Source organism: Leucoraja erinacea, chromosome 26 (genome assembly GCF_028641065.1).
Source record: "Leucoraja erinacea ecotype New England chromosome 26, Leri_hhj_1, whole genome shotgun sequence".
Lineage (NCBI taxonomy): Eukaryota > Metazoa > Chordata > Chondrichthyes > Rajiformes > Rajidae > Leucoraja > Leucoraja erinaceus.
In genome coordinates, this window is record NC_073402.1 from 11560414 (window position 1) to 11576952 (window position 16539).

General features: G+C 43.6%; 1 protein-coding gene across 2 annotated transcripts in view; it reads left to right on the forward strand.

Annotated features, from left to right (window-relative positions):
• Positions 1 to 16539, forward strand: part of ndc80 (NDC80 kinetochore complex component) — a 55291-nt gene that overhangs the window by 19082 nt on the left and 19670 nt on the right. For both annotated transcript variants that reach the window (XM_055656149.1, XM_055656150.1), the window contains exons 6-10: positions 1227 to 1329; positions 6484 to 6582; positions 7797 to 7890; positions 13859 to 13965; positions 16366 to 16510. In XM_055656149.1, the coding sequence (XP_055512124.1) occupies positions 1227 to 1329; positions 6484 to 6582; positions 7797 to 7890; positions 13859 to 13965; positions 16366 to 16510 (548 nt within the window). The remainder of the gene's footprint in view (positions 1 to 1226; positions 1330 to 6483; positions 6583 to 7796; positions 7891 to 13858; positions 13966 to 16365; positions 16511 to 16539) is intronic.

Below are 16539 nucleotides of genomic sequence, written 5' to 3' on the forward strand. Positions count from 1 at the left end.
CGGTTGCAGTTCTAAGGTCGATCCCTGGCAAAGGAATCGCGGGCTCCGCGTTGTTAAAGTCCTATAGGCACTCGCGGTGGAGCTCTCAAAGGTCGGTCTCCACCAAAGGCCGCCAACTCCTCGATGTTAGGATGCAGTGCGGACGGAGATACGACACGGAAAAAAATTGCATCACCGTCGAGGTAAAAGATTAGAAAAGGTTTCCCCCAAACCCCCTCACCCCCCACATAAAACGAGCTAAAGAACACTAAGAGCATACATTTGACACATACGATTTAAACACAAAGGAGGAAAGGACAGACAGACGGTTGGCGTGGCAGACATTGCTGGTGTCATCCGGTGGTCTTTGTGGGCTGAAGAACTATTCCTGTGGTGTGATATGTTCTATAAGCAATATAGTTGCCATGAATGGAGTGAAACGGTCACCAGACAAATTCGTATGACGGCTGAGCTGCTGAGAAAAGGTTAGGTCAATTAATGTTATATCCACTGGGGATCTAATCAAAATTTGCAAAATTCTAGCAAGGCAATGTGGGGAGAATGATTCTACATGTAAAGTTCTCAAGAACAAGGATCACCATTCAGCTTTTAGCAAAAGGTTGGCAATGAGACTTTTGTACACTCAAATGTGGTATTTTCCACCACAGAGGGCTATAGAGTCCAGGTTTCTGAGTGTAAGGTAGTGTTCTAGACTAACAAGGCTTCAAAAGTAATGGAGAGAGAGTTGGAATACAAAATTTGCCATGATCATATTGCATGGTGAAGCCATGAAATTCCCCCAACTACCTTTCCAGAGAGATAGTTGCTATTAAGAAGCCTTTATCGCCCTCTTCAGTTGAAACCAATCTATGCCATCCACTTTCACAAAGATATTCCATTTCTCTCCACTGCCCTTCTCAGCATTTTAACACATACCTGTTTTCTTTTCCCAGATAAGACAAAAGGTAATTGAACGAGTGTTAACTGTCTTTCTCTTCATGGCAACAGCCTGAATTGCTGATTATTGCCAACATTCTTGTTTTTTATTCCTGATTTGCACCTGAGTTTCTTGATTTGCTTTTGTTATTTATTGCCAGCCATTTTGCAGGATATGTAACAATGGTAATGTAATTTCACAATGTAACATTCTGTATGCCTATTTTGGATATTTATTTCAGAACAGTGTGATGCTAGGAGAAATCAGGCTATCATGCTTTTAGTTAATGGCTCTATTTAATTGATTTAAGGTATCCCTTTCCATTGTCAAGAAGTTCAATGTATACGGTTGGAGCTCCACACACTTGGCCACAGATTCTCGGCGCATTAATTTGGTTGACTGATGCTGCCAAGGTAAGAATCACGAATAGGTAGATACAAAATGCTGAAGTAACTCAGCGGGTGAGGCTGAGTGATCTCTGGAGAGAAGGAATGGGTGACGTTTCGGGTTGAGGCCCTTCTTCAGACTGATGTCAGGGGAGGGGACATGACAAAGATAGAGTGTAGTCAGAGACAGTAAGACTAGTGGGAGAACTGGGGATGGGAATGAGAGAGAAAGCAGGGCTATCAACTGAAGTTAGAGAAGTCAATGTTCATTCCGCTGGGGTGTAAACTACCCAAGCAAAATATGAGGTGCTGTTCCACCAATTTGAGCTGGGACTCCCTCTGACAATGGAGGAGGCCCAGGACAGAAAGGTCAGATTGGAAATGGGAAGGGGAGTTGAAGTGCTGAGGCACCGGAAGATCAGGTAGGTCAAGGTGGACTGAGCAGAGGTATTCATTGAAATGATCGCTGAGCCTGTGCTTGGTCTCGCCGATGTAGAGAGGTTGACACTTGGAACAGTAGATGAAGTTGGAGGAGGTGCAAGTGAACCTCTGCATCACCTGGAAAGACTGTTTGGTTCCTTGGATGGAGTCGAGGGGGGAAGTAAAGGGACAGATGCAGGGGAAAATACCTGGGGAGCAGGGATGTGCGGGCAGGGGAGACAGAGCCTCAAATGTCATACTCCCAATGAAAATAGCTGTTAAGAAAAATAATAATAATATAAAATAAACATGAAGATTTTTCCACTGATCTGTGTTATAAATGTCATTTCTATATGAATCTAATCATTTTTTATAGTAAAAGTTTGCAGTTCCGCTGCAAATACAAAAGAGATGAGAGCTGAGCCTCCCCCTCTGATTGCGCAATCAATCAATCAATCAATCAATCAATCAATCAATCAATCAATCAATCAATCAATCAGTTTTATTCGTCACTTGCACATAAAGTGAAATGAATTTGCCAGCAGAGGTAGAATGAAAAAAGAACACAAAAACACGATAAAAATTCACACAAACATCCATCACAGCATTTATCACTGTGGTGGAAGGCACAAAATTTGGCCAGTCCTCCTCCATTCTGAAACCCCGGGCCCGTCTCCGGGAAAGGCCGCACCGATCCTTGCTGTTAAACCACGGGGGGAGACGACATGGAAAAAGTCACCTCTGTGGAGGAGGCGACTGAAGCGTTTCCCCCTTACCCCCCACACCACCCCCCACACAAGACACACAGAGAGACATTAAAAACACACATTAGGACATACTAAAAAAAACAAAAAAAAAAACCCTTAGAAACGTAATTGACGCTGCCTCGCTCTCCTTCCACGTCAGCTAGCTTCAGCAGTTGGGGAGCGCGGCGGCCCGGGGCTGCTCTTAGTGTTGTTACTGGTTAGATCCCTCCAATTGTCAAAGCCGAGACATCACTGGGCCACCATGAAGAAGGGTGCAAAGGTGCGGTGGGGGGTTTGGCGCCGGTCAGAATGGGACGGCAACTTGTTATAACGTGCCATCGTTCCACTCTCCCTTCTCTCTATCCATTCTCTCTCTCTCTCTCCCCACAATCTCCCTTATTTCCCAATTCTCTCTCTCTCTCTCGCTCTCATTTTCTCTAATTTTTTTTCCCCTCTCTCCCTCTCTCCCTCTCCCTCTCTCACTCCCCCTCTCTCTCCCCCTCTTCCCCCTCCCCTCTCCCCCCCCCCCCCCCCCCCATCTCTCTTTCCCTCTCGGGGAGACGCGGTGATCAATACAGGGAGGGCTGGGCCACTGATACTAGGCAGCGCCTCCCCAGCCATTGATCTCACCGCATGTCACTGGTGGGGAGGGAATAGTTGACCAGGAAGTTTCGGACGGAATGGTCTCTGCGGAAAGCAGAAAATGGTGGAGATGGGAAGATGTGGCCAGTAGTGGGATGCCGTTGGAGGTGGCGAAATTGTTGGAGGATTATATGCTGCATGTGACGGCTGATGGGGGTGGAAGGTGAGGTCAAAGAGGACTCTGTCCATGTTACGAATAGGGAGGGGGGGAGCAAGAGCGGAGCTGCGGGATATCGAGGCCACCCTAGTGAGAGCCTCATCAATAATGGAAGAGGGGAACCTCTAAAGGATGAGGACATCTCAGATGTCCTAGTATGGAACACCTCATCCTGGGCGCAGATGCGGCGTAGACAGAGGAATTGGGGGTAAGGGATAGAGTCTTTACAGGAAGCAGGGTTTGTAGTCAGTAGGTTTGTCGTGCATGTCGGTCAATCGTCTGTTTCCTGTGATGGAGACAGCTGAGATCTAGAAATGGTAGGGAGATGTCAAAGGAGATTGCTGCCCTGCCAGCAGTCTGTTCGTATTTTCTTTCTTTTTGTTATTTTTTAGTTTGTTAAAAGTTTGTTTTAATGTTCTTCGGTTTGTTTTATGTGGGGGGAGGGGATGGGGGGAATTTTTTTTTCAGGTTCTTACTTTCCTGGAGATGTGATCGATTTTCGGATGATATTCTCCGGGCTCTGCGGCCTACCATCGATGGCGCTGGAAGCCTCCTCGAACTGTTGTGAGCCCCACCGCAGACTTAACATCGGAGCTGATCCCTTGCCTGGGATCACTCCCACCGCGGAACCAACATCAAGGGCTCGCAGTCTTTGGGAGAGGCCGAGTCGGGAGCTCCAATGTCGCGGAAGGTTCGACCAGCCCCGACGAGAGGTTCGATCGTCCAGCGCGGGGGAGCTGACATCCCCCCCGATGCAGGAGCAGATCGCCTCGACGCGGAGAGCCCGAACGCCACCGGCTGAGGGAGTCAAGATCAACTTGTTCTATTTGATCTTGGTTGATTGCATTCGTCGAAACAGGGCGAACCACGTGAAGATTGCAATCTCCCACTCCATGAAGCAGTTTGATGACTGGTTTGAAGAGGCCACCAAGTGCCCGTCTTTCCTAGAATCGTAGAGTGGAAAATTTGAGGCGGTTGATGTCCCGCCGGTGTCAACTTCTCTACATCAGCGAGACCAAGCACTGGCTCGGCGATCGTTTCACTGAACACCTCCGCTCAGTCCGTCTTAACCTACCTGATCTCCCGGTGGCTCAGCAATTCAACTCTCCCTCACATTCCCAATCTGACCTTTCTGTCCTGGGCCTCCTCCATTGTCAGTGCGGCCCAGCGTAAATTGGAGGAACAGCACCTCATATTTCGCTTGGGTAGTTTGTACCCCAGCAGTATGAACATTGACTTCTCTAAGTTCAGATAGCCCTTGCTTTCTCTCTCCATCCCCTTCCCTGTTCTCCCACTAGTCTTACTGTCTCCGACTACATTCTATCTTTGTCCCGCCTTCGATTTAAACCAGCATCTGCATTTCTTTCTTACACATAGGAATCAATGGCTGATTTTTGAGAAACTCCATTACACAGACCAAACAAAATGACATGTAGTTGAAAATCAGATTGTGTACATTACTGCCAAAAGTTCAGAACATTCACGAAACAGGACTGGTTAGGCAACTGCTAACTGGAGGAATCGTGCAAATATTTAAATAAAAAAAAGACCCTTCTTCTGTACATTTGATTTGAGGAGAGATGAAATCTTCAGGGTTTTAAAATCAGTCTCAATTCAGCCTGTTGTGCTACCTCGACACTGGAAGAATAGTAGTATCTTTCCCATTTTCTGTTTACCAATAAGAGGCTTTCCAACCAGATTCAATAAAATATTTTTAAATAGATTTTACAGAAAATTTGTCTTGCCTCTTGATTTGTTTTTTAGTAAACCCCTATTGTACTTGTTGCTGCCTGTAGTTATCTTGTACAAATGAAGTCTGTGTGTATTTTCTTGTTATTTTTTACCTTTAATGCCCCTGTCATTTCAATTTAGTACAGTTACCTGAGCATCTACTGCCATTTATAGACAGATGGTATGGTGACACTTGAGCATAGGGGGTTTAGGAGTGCAAAAAGGGGACATAGGAGAGCTTTAACAGATAAGCTGAAGAAGAATGCAAAGATATTATACCAGTATATTATGGTCAAAAGAGTAATTAAGAATAAAATAGGGCCTCCTAAAGATTAATAAGGTTGTCTGTGTGTGGAGCCACTGAAATTGGTGATGCAGTAGACAGTGAAAAAGGTTATCTAACATTACGAAGGGATTCCAATCAACTAGTGAAATGGGCTGAGGAATGGGAGCTGGAGTTTAATTGAGATAAATGAGATGTTGCATTTTGGTAATACTAACTAGGGCAAGACTTAACCAGTATGTGACAAGGCCCTGGTGACTGTTAATAGAACAGTATTGTAAAAATGTCGATGCAGGTAGACAGGAGTAAGGTGTGTCCTTGATGTTTTTAAACTCTTGAGGAGCATAGACAAGGTGAGCAGCCATGGGTGGGAAAGCCTAAAACTACAGGACAAAGGTTTAAAGTGAGAAGGGAAAGATTTAAAAGGGACCTGAAGAGCAACATTTTCACACTGAGGTTGGTCTTGTGTAGAATGAGTTACCAGTGAACATGGAAGAAGGTAAAATTGCAATACCTGTAGTTTAAAGACACTTAGATTGCACAATTTTTTTAAATTGAAAGCATTGCCTTCATTTCCACTGTATATTGCTCGATTTGTCAGTAAATACTTAATGTTCACAGCAATTTAGCTACCTATAATTTTTTATTTCTGACTGTTCTCGTCCTTTTTTTTTTTAAACTATTATCTCCATCCTGGCTTAAATTCAAATCTATTTGTCTTGGCTTTGACAGTACCCTTGTGCTTATGCCATGAACCTCCCTATTCCTTTTCCACACCAGTTTCTTGTAAAAAATGCCTTGGAGAAACTGAGACTTTGTTGTTCTTCAGGCTTATGATGCTTCTCCGTAAGATCTTGTCTTTTGTATTTTGACTTAAGATATATATTAACAGCTTTTTTTTTCTCTCCACTTCAACTCCATTTCAATGATTATGAAACATTTCTTGTCTTGATTCAAGGAAGGTTACCTAACCTGAGCTTTCCAGTTCAACCTATGATTGAAAGGAAGGCTCCTGCTGTGTTTGAAGTTGTGGTGATGTGTTCTGATATGCTCTCTTTGATAGAACATCTTTTTTATCAAATGTATTTTGGAAGTAATTTTAAGTTGCACGATGCAGCTGCTCACTTTTGGAAATAGTCTTATGTATGCATTGCAAATTTCCTAAATGCAATTTTTTAAATTTGTGTTTACTTTGTATACAGCTAACCAAGTCCATCAATCCAGATAAAATCCTGTTTGGTGCAGACAAGGACTTGGATGAAGTGGAGAGTGTGACTGAAGACGGTGTTCATCATAACAGGGTAACCAATCATTAGTTACCCTCGATTTGCTCTCTTTTCACCCTTTAGAATTTAAGTGATTCATTCAATTTCATTTCAAGCTTTCATAAATTGATTGATGCCTTAAGTGATCTTTTTCCTATGACTGAGTTGTTAGATTACATTTTTGTGGCAAAGTACTGATAAAGCTAACATATGTCGTTACTTTTGGATAAAAGATATAGCAACTTTAAGCAAGAAGCAGCTAAATGATTAAATGTTAATCTGTACCAGTTGCTGATAGTTTCAGTGCTCTGCTGTTACTTTAGCAAAAACTGCATCCCAACCAAGGCTTCTCCGCTTCTGCAGAACCTGCTTATTTTTTCATTTAACTTGTCATAAATTCCAATTATGGCAAATTTGAATATTTCACATTATAATATTGACTACCCACTTTTCAAGAATCCCCCAGCTTCAACCTTGAATATATTCAAAGTTTCTGCTTTCACAGTCATTTGAGGAAAAGAGTTCCAAAGATTCACAACTACAAAAGGAAAAGCTTCACCTCTTATAGTGATCCCTTATTTATCCCTTCACTCTATGTGATCCCTTATTTATGATTTTACTTCGGAGTCACGTGAGTGACTACGTGAAGAAGGGCCGTCCGTCTGCGTGCGCGTCATTACGTCTGAACGCAACGCGCGATGGACTGGAGAGTCACTGCGTCCTCCCAGGCCATTAGGGTGGGCAGGTAAGGAAAGTTGAATCACTTACCTGTGTTCTTTCGGGCTTGGAACTTTTTGTAGTTTCAGGGCCCAGATGTCGAGGATACGGTCCACGGGGAAGTCGGCTGCCGAAGACCGCAGCATTTCCCAGTAGCGGGCGACAGTGTTTCCCGACACAGCGCCGGCAGCTGAACCGGCAGGAGACTTGTTGCAGGAGGAGAGCTCCGTTGGTGGTCCTGCAGTACGGGAAAATCCACCCACAAGTCAAACAACCCGTTGACTCGGAAGAGTCCGGGAAGGGAAAGGGATACCCTCCCTCAACGGAGAGCGTCTGAGGACGACTCTCCCACATGCTGCATTAATGAAGATATGTTATTGTTGTAACCTCTGCAAATTTGAAATTCTTTGTCCTGAGAACTAACTGAGGAGGAATTGTTGACCCATGTTTTTCTTTCATTTATATTGTTTTAGCATTTCTTCAGGTAACATACTTTTGAATGTTTTTTGTAATTTATTGATTTTACTACATAGCTGTTCCTTAGTTACACGAGTAAGTGTTATTCACGTCACCTTTCCGGCATTGATGACCATGAAGACCTGGACATGGAAAATTTGTCTTTGCTGAGTGAGTATAGCATGATGATTTTGACAACTTCTATCCTTGTCCCAAACAACTACAAGAGTGGATTGTGAAAGTTTCTGAAAGGCTTCAATCATTATTCATTGATGTAATTAATGGAAATTACAGGGTTCATTGAATAATGGTCTTGCACTTTCTTGAATAAGAACTGAAAATACTGGGAACACTTAGGTCATGTAACATACATGAAAAGCGAAACATTTCAAACCCTAATAGCCCTGTCTCACGGTGCGAGTCCACCGACGAGTGATCCCGAGTGAATGAAAAAATCAAACTCGTGGTTATCTACGAGATTCCAAGTTTATGTTCACGAGTTGAAACGAGTTCCCACGTGTATGTCGTTTGCCGTTTACTTCTCATTTCTGCGATGTACCAAGTTCCTCAACCCGAGTTACCAAGTTCCTCTCCCGAGTTACTCTTGAGCCAACAACGACTACTGACGTGTGGAAAAATCATCACATGGTGAAAATGATGTCATGCAGTTTTTTTTTCACTATAAAAAGCCTCCCATGTTTACATTTCTTAGGGTTGCGGAATCAAGGGATATGGGGAGAAGGCAGAAACGGGGTACTGATTTTGGATGATCAGCCATGATCATATTGAATGGCAATGCTGGCTCGAAGGGCCGAATGGCCTATTCCTGCACCTATTTGCTATGTGTTTATACCTTTAAAAATTTTTTGACATGCGTTTCAGGATTCCAGCATTAGTTTTTTCCAATATCCATTTCCCTGTATTTCTCTTGGGCTTTTCCTCTTTCCTCAGATCCTATCTCCTCCATCTGCCAGTCCATCTGAGTGTAGATATGAAGTTCTTCTTGGCTGTCCATCTGTATGTGGACTTTCCATTAAAAGTCATTCATGATCATATGTGAAAAGAAAGAGATTAGTTAAAACAAATGTAGGTCCCTTGCAGTCAGAAACAGGTGAGTTGATCATGGGGAACAAGGATATGGCGGACCAATTGAATAACTACTTTGGTTCCGTCTTCACTAAGGAAGACATAAATAATTTGCCGGAACTAGCAGGGGACCGCGGGTCAAAGGAGTTGGAGGAATTGAGTGAAATCCAGGTTAGCCGGGAAGTGGTGTTGGGTAAATTGAATGGATTAAAGGCCGATAAATCCCCAGGGCCAGATAGGCTGCATCCCAGAGTACTTAAGGAAGTAGCTCCAGAAATAGTGGATGCATTAGTAATAATCTTTCAAAACTATTTAGATTCTGGAGTAGTTCCTGAAGATTGGCGGGTAGCAAACGTAACCCCACTTTTTAAGAAGGGAGGGAGAGAGAAAATGGGGAATTACAGACCAGTTAGTCTAACATCGGTAGTGGGGAAACTGCTAGAGTCAGTTATTAAAGATGGGATAGCAGCACATTTGGAAAGTGGTGAAATCATTGGACAAAGTCAGCATGGATTTACGAAAGGTAAATCTTGTCTGACGAATCTTATAGAATTTTTCGAGGATGTAACTAGTAGCGTGGATAGGGGAGAACCAGTGGATGTGGTGTATCTGGACTTCCAGAAGGCTTTCGACAAGGTCCCACATAAGAGATTAGTATACAAACTTAAAGCGCAAGGCATTGGGGGTTCAGTATTGATGTGGATAGAGAACTGGCTGGCAAACAGGAAGCAAAGAGTAGGAGTAAACGGGTCCTTTTCACAATGGCAGGCAGTGACTAGTGGGGTACCGCAAGGCTCAGTGCTGGGACCCCAGCTATTTACCATATATATTAATGATCTGGATGAGGGAATTGAAGGCAATATCTCCAAGTTTGCAGATGACACTAAGCTGGGGGGGCAGTGTTAGCTGTGAGGAGGATGCTAGGAAACTGCAAGGTGACTTGGATAGGCTGGGTGAGTGGGCAAATGTTTGGCAGATGCAGTATAATGTAGATAAATGTGAGGTTATCCATTTTGGTGGCAAAAACAGGAAAGCAGACTATTATCTAAATGGTGGCCGATTGGGAAATGGGGAGATGCAGCGAGACCTAGGTGTCATGGTACACCAGTCATTGAAGGTAGGCATGCAGGTGCAGCAGGCAGTAAAGAAAGCGAATGGTATGTTAGCTTTCATTGCAAAAGGATTTGAGTATAGGAGCAGGGAGGTACTACTGCAGTTGTACAGGGTCTTGGTGAGACCACACCTGGAGTATTGCGTACAGTTTTGGTCTCCAAATCTGAGGAAGGACATTATTGCCATAGAAGGAGTGCAGAGACGGTTCACCAGACTGATTCCTGGGATGGCAGGACTGTCTTATGAAGAAAGACTGGATAGACTTGGTTTATACTCTCTAGAATTTAGAAGATTGAGAGGGGATCTTATAGAAACTTACAAAATTCTTAAGGGGTGGGACAGGCTAGATGCAGGAAGATTGTTCCCGATGTTAGGGAAGTCCGGGACAAGGGGTCACAGCTTAAGGATAAGGGGGAAATCCTTTAAAACCGAGATGAGAAGAACTTTTTTCACACAGAGAGTGGTGAATCTCTGGAACTCTCTGCCACAGAGGGTAGTTGAGGCCAGTTCATTGGCTATATTTAAGAGGGAGTTAGATGTGGCTAAGGGGATCAGGGGGTATGGAGAGAAGGCAGGTACGGGATACTGAGTTGGATGATCAGCCATGATCATATTGAATGGTGGTGCAGGCTCGAAGGGCCGAATGGCCTACTCCTGCACCTAATTTCTATGTTTCTATTATCTCACAATCCTTCAGGTGTTTTTGGCACTCATTTCTCATCGAGTCATGGGTTCATAGAACACAGAAACAGGCTCCTCCGCCCACCATGTCCATTCCAATCATAGCCTTCCTGACTGTTATTCGAGTTCTGGCCCATATACTTTGTAAACCTGCCTCTGTCGCGTTCTCAGATTACGACTACACTACTTACTGGGTTGAGAAAAAAATCATCAGATGCCCTCTATTCTGCATACTGCTCATGTTAAATCTATGCCCTTTGATGAGTTAAATTAATCTAATTATTGTCTGTCCTCAATCATTTCATTATACGTTCACTTGAGCAGTGTGTGTCACTGCTCCAGGGACCCGAGTTTGATTCTAACCTCCGGTACTATTTTATGGAGTTTCCCCCAAGTGTTCCCTTTCGTTCCCCGCACGCTGCTTTGTTGTATGAATACTCCCCGCAATACCTACTGGATGAAGGAGGTGCTGTCCTGTGCACGGCTGCCCAGCCAGCAGCTGTCTGTCTCTTCATTTTTTATTTTAGTTAGTTAAGTGGTTTGTTTGGAGGTCTAGACTTTTTCTATGTGGGGGGGGGGGGGGACTACCCTTAAAAGGGTCGCTACCTGGTTGGAGAGGCGGCTTCGACCCGTCCTCGCGGCCTACCAGCAGGCCTGGAGCGGCGTTTCCTGTCGGGGACTGCCCAGCACCTCGGCTTCGGCGGCGGCACAGCACTGGAGCGCTATCGCGGAGCGGGTGATGCCTTGCCTGGGTCACCGCGCTGGAGCTCCGGTGAGATGAGACCGCCGGGTAAAACATCGCGGAGCTGCGGGACTGTGGAGCGACCAGCTGCGGGCGGCGGTGCTGAACTTAACATCGGGAGCCTGGGATCTCTAGATGAGATCGCCAGTTGTGGAGCTCCAACCGGCGCGGCCTTGTTGGCTTCGGAAGCCGCGGCCTCCAGTGCGGAAGTGGCCGTTCCAGGGTTCCCAGGCCGCTGGGAGGACTTTCCCGACGCCAGAGCAACATCACCCGGCGAGAACGGCCTGGAACATCGGGCCTCCGTAGAGGCAACTGTGGAGGCCTCAATAGGCCCGACTATGGGTGAACTGGGGCTGGGGACTGGACTTTGTGCCTTCCCTCATGGTGGGAGCCATTGTGGGGGGATGTTCTATGTGTTTAAGACTCTCATTGGTGTTATGTCTATTCTTTTTTTGTGTGCTGCAAAATGGCAAAAAGCATTTCACTTCACTACACCTGGGTGTATGTGAATGTGACTAATAAAATACCTTTGATACCTTTGCTGTGTTGTATGAACCCATGACTCCATGAGAAATTAATGGCAAAAACACCTGAAAGACTGGCACCTTCCCCCAATGTGTCGGTGAGTGGCCGAATGGGGCTCAGGTGGGAAATTGATGTGAATGCGGGCAGAAATAAGTTTGAGGTAAATGAGTGTTTGACGGCTGGCTCAGTGGGCGAAGGGTCAGTTTCTGCCCTTTGGGACATTTTCACCAGGTGTGTGTGCTGCCATAAGCGAAGCTTCACTATTTGTAAAGCTTTCTTGTCTAATGTAGTTTTTTTAAACTCACTGAACCCGAGTTTTGGGATTTTACAATATATAGGCTAACGGTTAGTACATTTCTCACCCGTTTATTCATCGCTCGGCAGACTGTATTTGGGTGACCTCGCCTCACATCTGTATCATTGGCCACGTTATTGTATCCCGCACTGTTTTATCCGTGACTGCGGATGGTAGCGAACGACCCCAAAGGATATTCCCCTTCATGTTGGCAAAGTTTTGCAATTGGTTTATTTTTCACATAAAAGCGATTTATTTTTAAGGCTGGGTGTGGATCATTTCATTTTCAAATAATCTTATTCAAACAAGAGATGGACACAAAAAGCTGGAGTAACTCAGCGGGTCAGACGGCATCTCCGGAGAAAAGGAATAGGCGACGCTTCGGGTCGAGACTCTGTTTTTCAGCGATGCTGCATGACCCGCTGAGCTGCTCCAGCTTTTTGTGCCTGTCTTCGGTGTAAACCACCATCTGCAGTTCCTTCCTACACTTATTCAAACTGGAATGCATTCACTCACCTTTTTTTACTCACCTTTTTTATCTCTGTCCAGCTTCCAAGTTAACTCAACGGGTCACGCAACATTTCTGGATAAAAGGAATCGGTGACGTTTGAAGGAAGGAAGTTTGGAAGGAAGGAATTGCAGATGCTAGTTTAAACCAAAGATAGACACAAAATGCTCGAGTAACTCCACGGGCAAGGCAACATCTCTTGAGAAAAGGAGTAGGTGACGTTTCGGGACAGGACCCTTCATCAGGCTAAGACCCAGCCTGAAGAACGATCTCAACCCGAAACATCACCTATTTCTTCTCTCCAGAAATGCTGCCTGACCAGCTGAGTTAGTCCATCATTTTGTATCTATCTTTGGTTTAAACTAGTATCTGCAATTCCTTCCTTCAAACATTTAGAGCAGTTTGTTTCAAGAAACAATCCTTCCAAAATTGCTCAAACTTGTTGCATTTGCCTCTTTAACTTGAGATGAACCACATTAAGATTGCATCTGAGAAAGGCTTAACTCGCTTTCCAAAGAAAACCAGAACAAATCAATGAAGCTGCATCAACTCAACATTGTCCTGCATTGAATGTTTGGTTCACTAAAACTGATCCATGCCCTTCGCTTGGAGTTAGTAATACTAACAGCCATGCTGTGCTAAGGCAACGGGTGTCCATTTGAACGGCATTTGTTCAAGGTCTGGCATCAATCACTGAAAATGAATTGTTAGATCACTGTAAAATTTTCCAGTAAGATCTGACTAATCTTCAACATTTCACTTCTGGCACTCAGGCCAAACCCACGAGTTACTCATGAGTCACTACGGTATTACAACGAGTTTAAAATTTAACATTTTTCCTTCAAGAGTAAATTTGACTCGTGTTAACCTTTCAACATGTTGAAAATTTTTCACAAGTTAACAAGTTTCTCGAGTACCTGCCATAAGTGTTACGAGTCGCTAAGTTGCGTCCACGAGTTCCGACGTTCCCACTACCTTAATTCTACGTGATTACCACGAGTTTGATTTGTTTTTAACTGGATCACTCGTGAGTGAACTTGCACCGTGAGACAGGGGTTTAAATCTTTTGACCTTCCTCCATTTGTCGTCACATAAGCTGCCTAACTTGCTGAGTGTTTCCAGCGTTTCTGTTTATATATTCAGATTCCTGGCTTTGGCATTTTATGACTATTTTTCATGCATTTTTTAGAGCAGCATTTTGGGGTGGATGAAGATCAGTTTGAAGAAGTGGCTGCAGAAAACAGGAATCTCTCAGAAGAGTTGAGAAAACTGGAAAAAGAAAAACATAATGAACCAGTTAGTCAACTTCATACTTTTTAATTATCTTACATTTCTATGGTTTAGTACAAAATGCCTATGAGATGTATCTGATTCTCACTTTTCTAATTTACTACACTGCATAATCTGTCTTTAAATTTAGAGAAAACTTTATTAAAAAATTATAGAAAATATCAATACAGGGGAGAACAATAGTGTGGGTACACAAATGCTGGAGAAACTCAGCGGGTGCAGCAGCATCTATGGAGCGAAGGAAATAGGCGAGGTTTCGGGTTGAAACCCTTCACTAGTCTGGGTGTTGGTTTTATTAATTTTCAAGCAATCTCTACTAATTTGCACATTTATGAAACTAAATTATTTGAGCAACAGAGTAGAGAGGAATGTTGCAAGCAGGATGTGGGATGGGTACCTGGTATGTCAGTATTGGGGACTAATTATGTGTAATTTTGTCAGTGTTGAATGGTTGGTTGTACGCTTTGGAATAACTTGGGATAATATTGTCAAGCAATCTCCACTAATTTGCACATTTATGAAACTAAATTATTTGAGCAACAGAGTAGAGAGGAATGTTGCAAGCAGGATGTAGGATGGGTACCTGGTGTGTCAGTATTGGGGACTAATTATGTGTAATTTTGTCAGTGTTGAATGGTTGGTTGTACGCTTTGGAATAACTTGGGATAATATTGTCAGGGGAATCGGGTTTTGGATATGGAAGCGTAAGAGAGGAAATTAAAGTTGGGGAATTATGGGATTAAAATGCTGCGCCTGTGGTTTCTTAATTTAAGCAAAGTTAGAAAGTTAGCGCTAGATCATTGCAGGAGGGTGGAGCACAAATTCTCAGAGGTGAATATTACTCGGTGTCCGATTGTCATTCACTAAAATTGCAGTTTCATGATCCTATGGCATGTGGAGTGAAGAGACGGGATAAAATCTTTCACTCTTGGTTAAAGTTTAGACCCAAGGCAGGTGGGAAGAAACAACTTGTTCCTCGGGTAAATAGTGAATTTAAATGGTAATACGGGTGATGAGTTGGGGGAGATGTAGGCTCGAAGTAAAATATTGATGAGATTATAGGTCAATGTCCTACTTATTATTAATTGGTTAGAATGTTGTGAAGAAACTGGGAGCAACATCTTGCTGAGTAGACAAGGGATCTTAGGTCTGAAATTTGAGCCAAAGTGATCAACGATCTGCGACGGCCAGGCAACAGTTTGGAAGGAAATGGACAGACAATGTTTCATTGTTCCTACCTATCTGCCAATCACACATCCTCATTAATATCCACCTATCACTCGCCAAGTTTTGCCCCATCCGTTCCACTTGCCTTTCATTACCGGCTTTCACCCCTCTCATCAATCCCAAGGGTCCCAACCTGAAACATTCTGTCCATTTCCCTCCTTAGATGTAGACTCCTTAAATCTGAAGAAGGGTCCTGACCCAAAACATCACCTATCCATGTTCTCCAGTGCTGCCTGACTTGCTGATTTACTCCAGCACGTTGTGTCCCTCCATAGATGCTGCACAACCTGCTGAGTTCTTCCAGCACTTTGTTTTTATGCTCAAGATTCCGGCATCTGTAGTCTCTTGTCTTATAGGTCTGAAATGCGTTTCAATTAGGAAGTTTGTGATATTGGTGCAGACTTAGTTGAATGTGGCGATGATACTCAGTTGTGGAATTTGGAGGGGGCCTGATGTCAGGCTTGGTAAGAGTAAGGGGTAGGTGGGGGGCAGGTGAGCCTGGCCTTTTGGTGAGGTTAGATCAATATAACTTGGTTTTAAGCCAATAAAGTTTGTTGAGTCAACGTCCAAAATCAATATTCTATTATGAATGTGTTGTACAAAACAGTTGTAATTCATGAGTCGTAGAATCATAAATTTACATTGCAGAAGAGGCCCTTCAGTCCAATGTGAAGTGAGAAGTTTAGTTTCCAACGGTAACAGAGTAATCAGTCTTCGAGGCCCAAAGCATAATATGTTAATCTCCTCTTCCATATTTTTCATTAACCATACAAGGTCATAACCATATTTTCCAAATTGGTGTTTGGTGTTCAGCAATGCCTTGTATTCATTTGTTTTAAAAACAAATCCATTTAATAATTGTGTAGGAAGGAATTGCCAATGCTGTTTTAAACCGAGGATAGGCACAAAATGATGGACTAACTCCGCAGGACAGGCAGCATCTCTGGAGAGAAGGAATGGGTGACAATTCAGAGCGAGCCACTCGATCCAAAACCTGTCCTGCTGAGTTACTCCAGCATTTTGTGTTGATTTTCCATTCAATAATTATTGTTTCTTAGTTAGATGTGTAGGTGTAATTGGATTTTCATCAGGAGTGATTAAATACAGAGCGAGTTGCACACTTGAGGACATTTTTGTTCGGGCATTTGACTCTGTTTCTCTACTACCCTTTGACTTCAGGATCGGATTCAAGCACTAGAGAAAACAAAAGCGAGCTTACAAACAGACCAAGAGAAATATAAGAAATATCTTGAGGAAATGGAAAATCATAAAGCTCTTCTAGAACAGAGAGCCAAAGCAATCAAAGAAGAAATAGAATCCACAGGTTTGTTTATTTTTATGAGCTGAATGCTG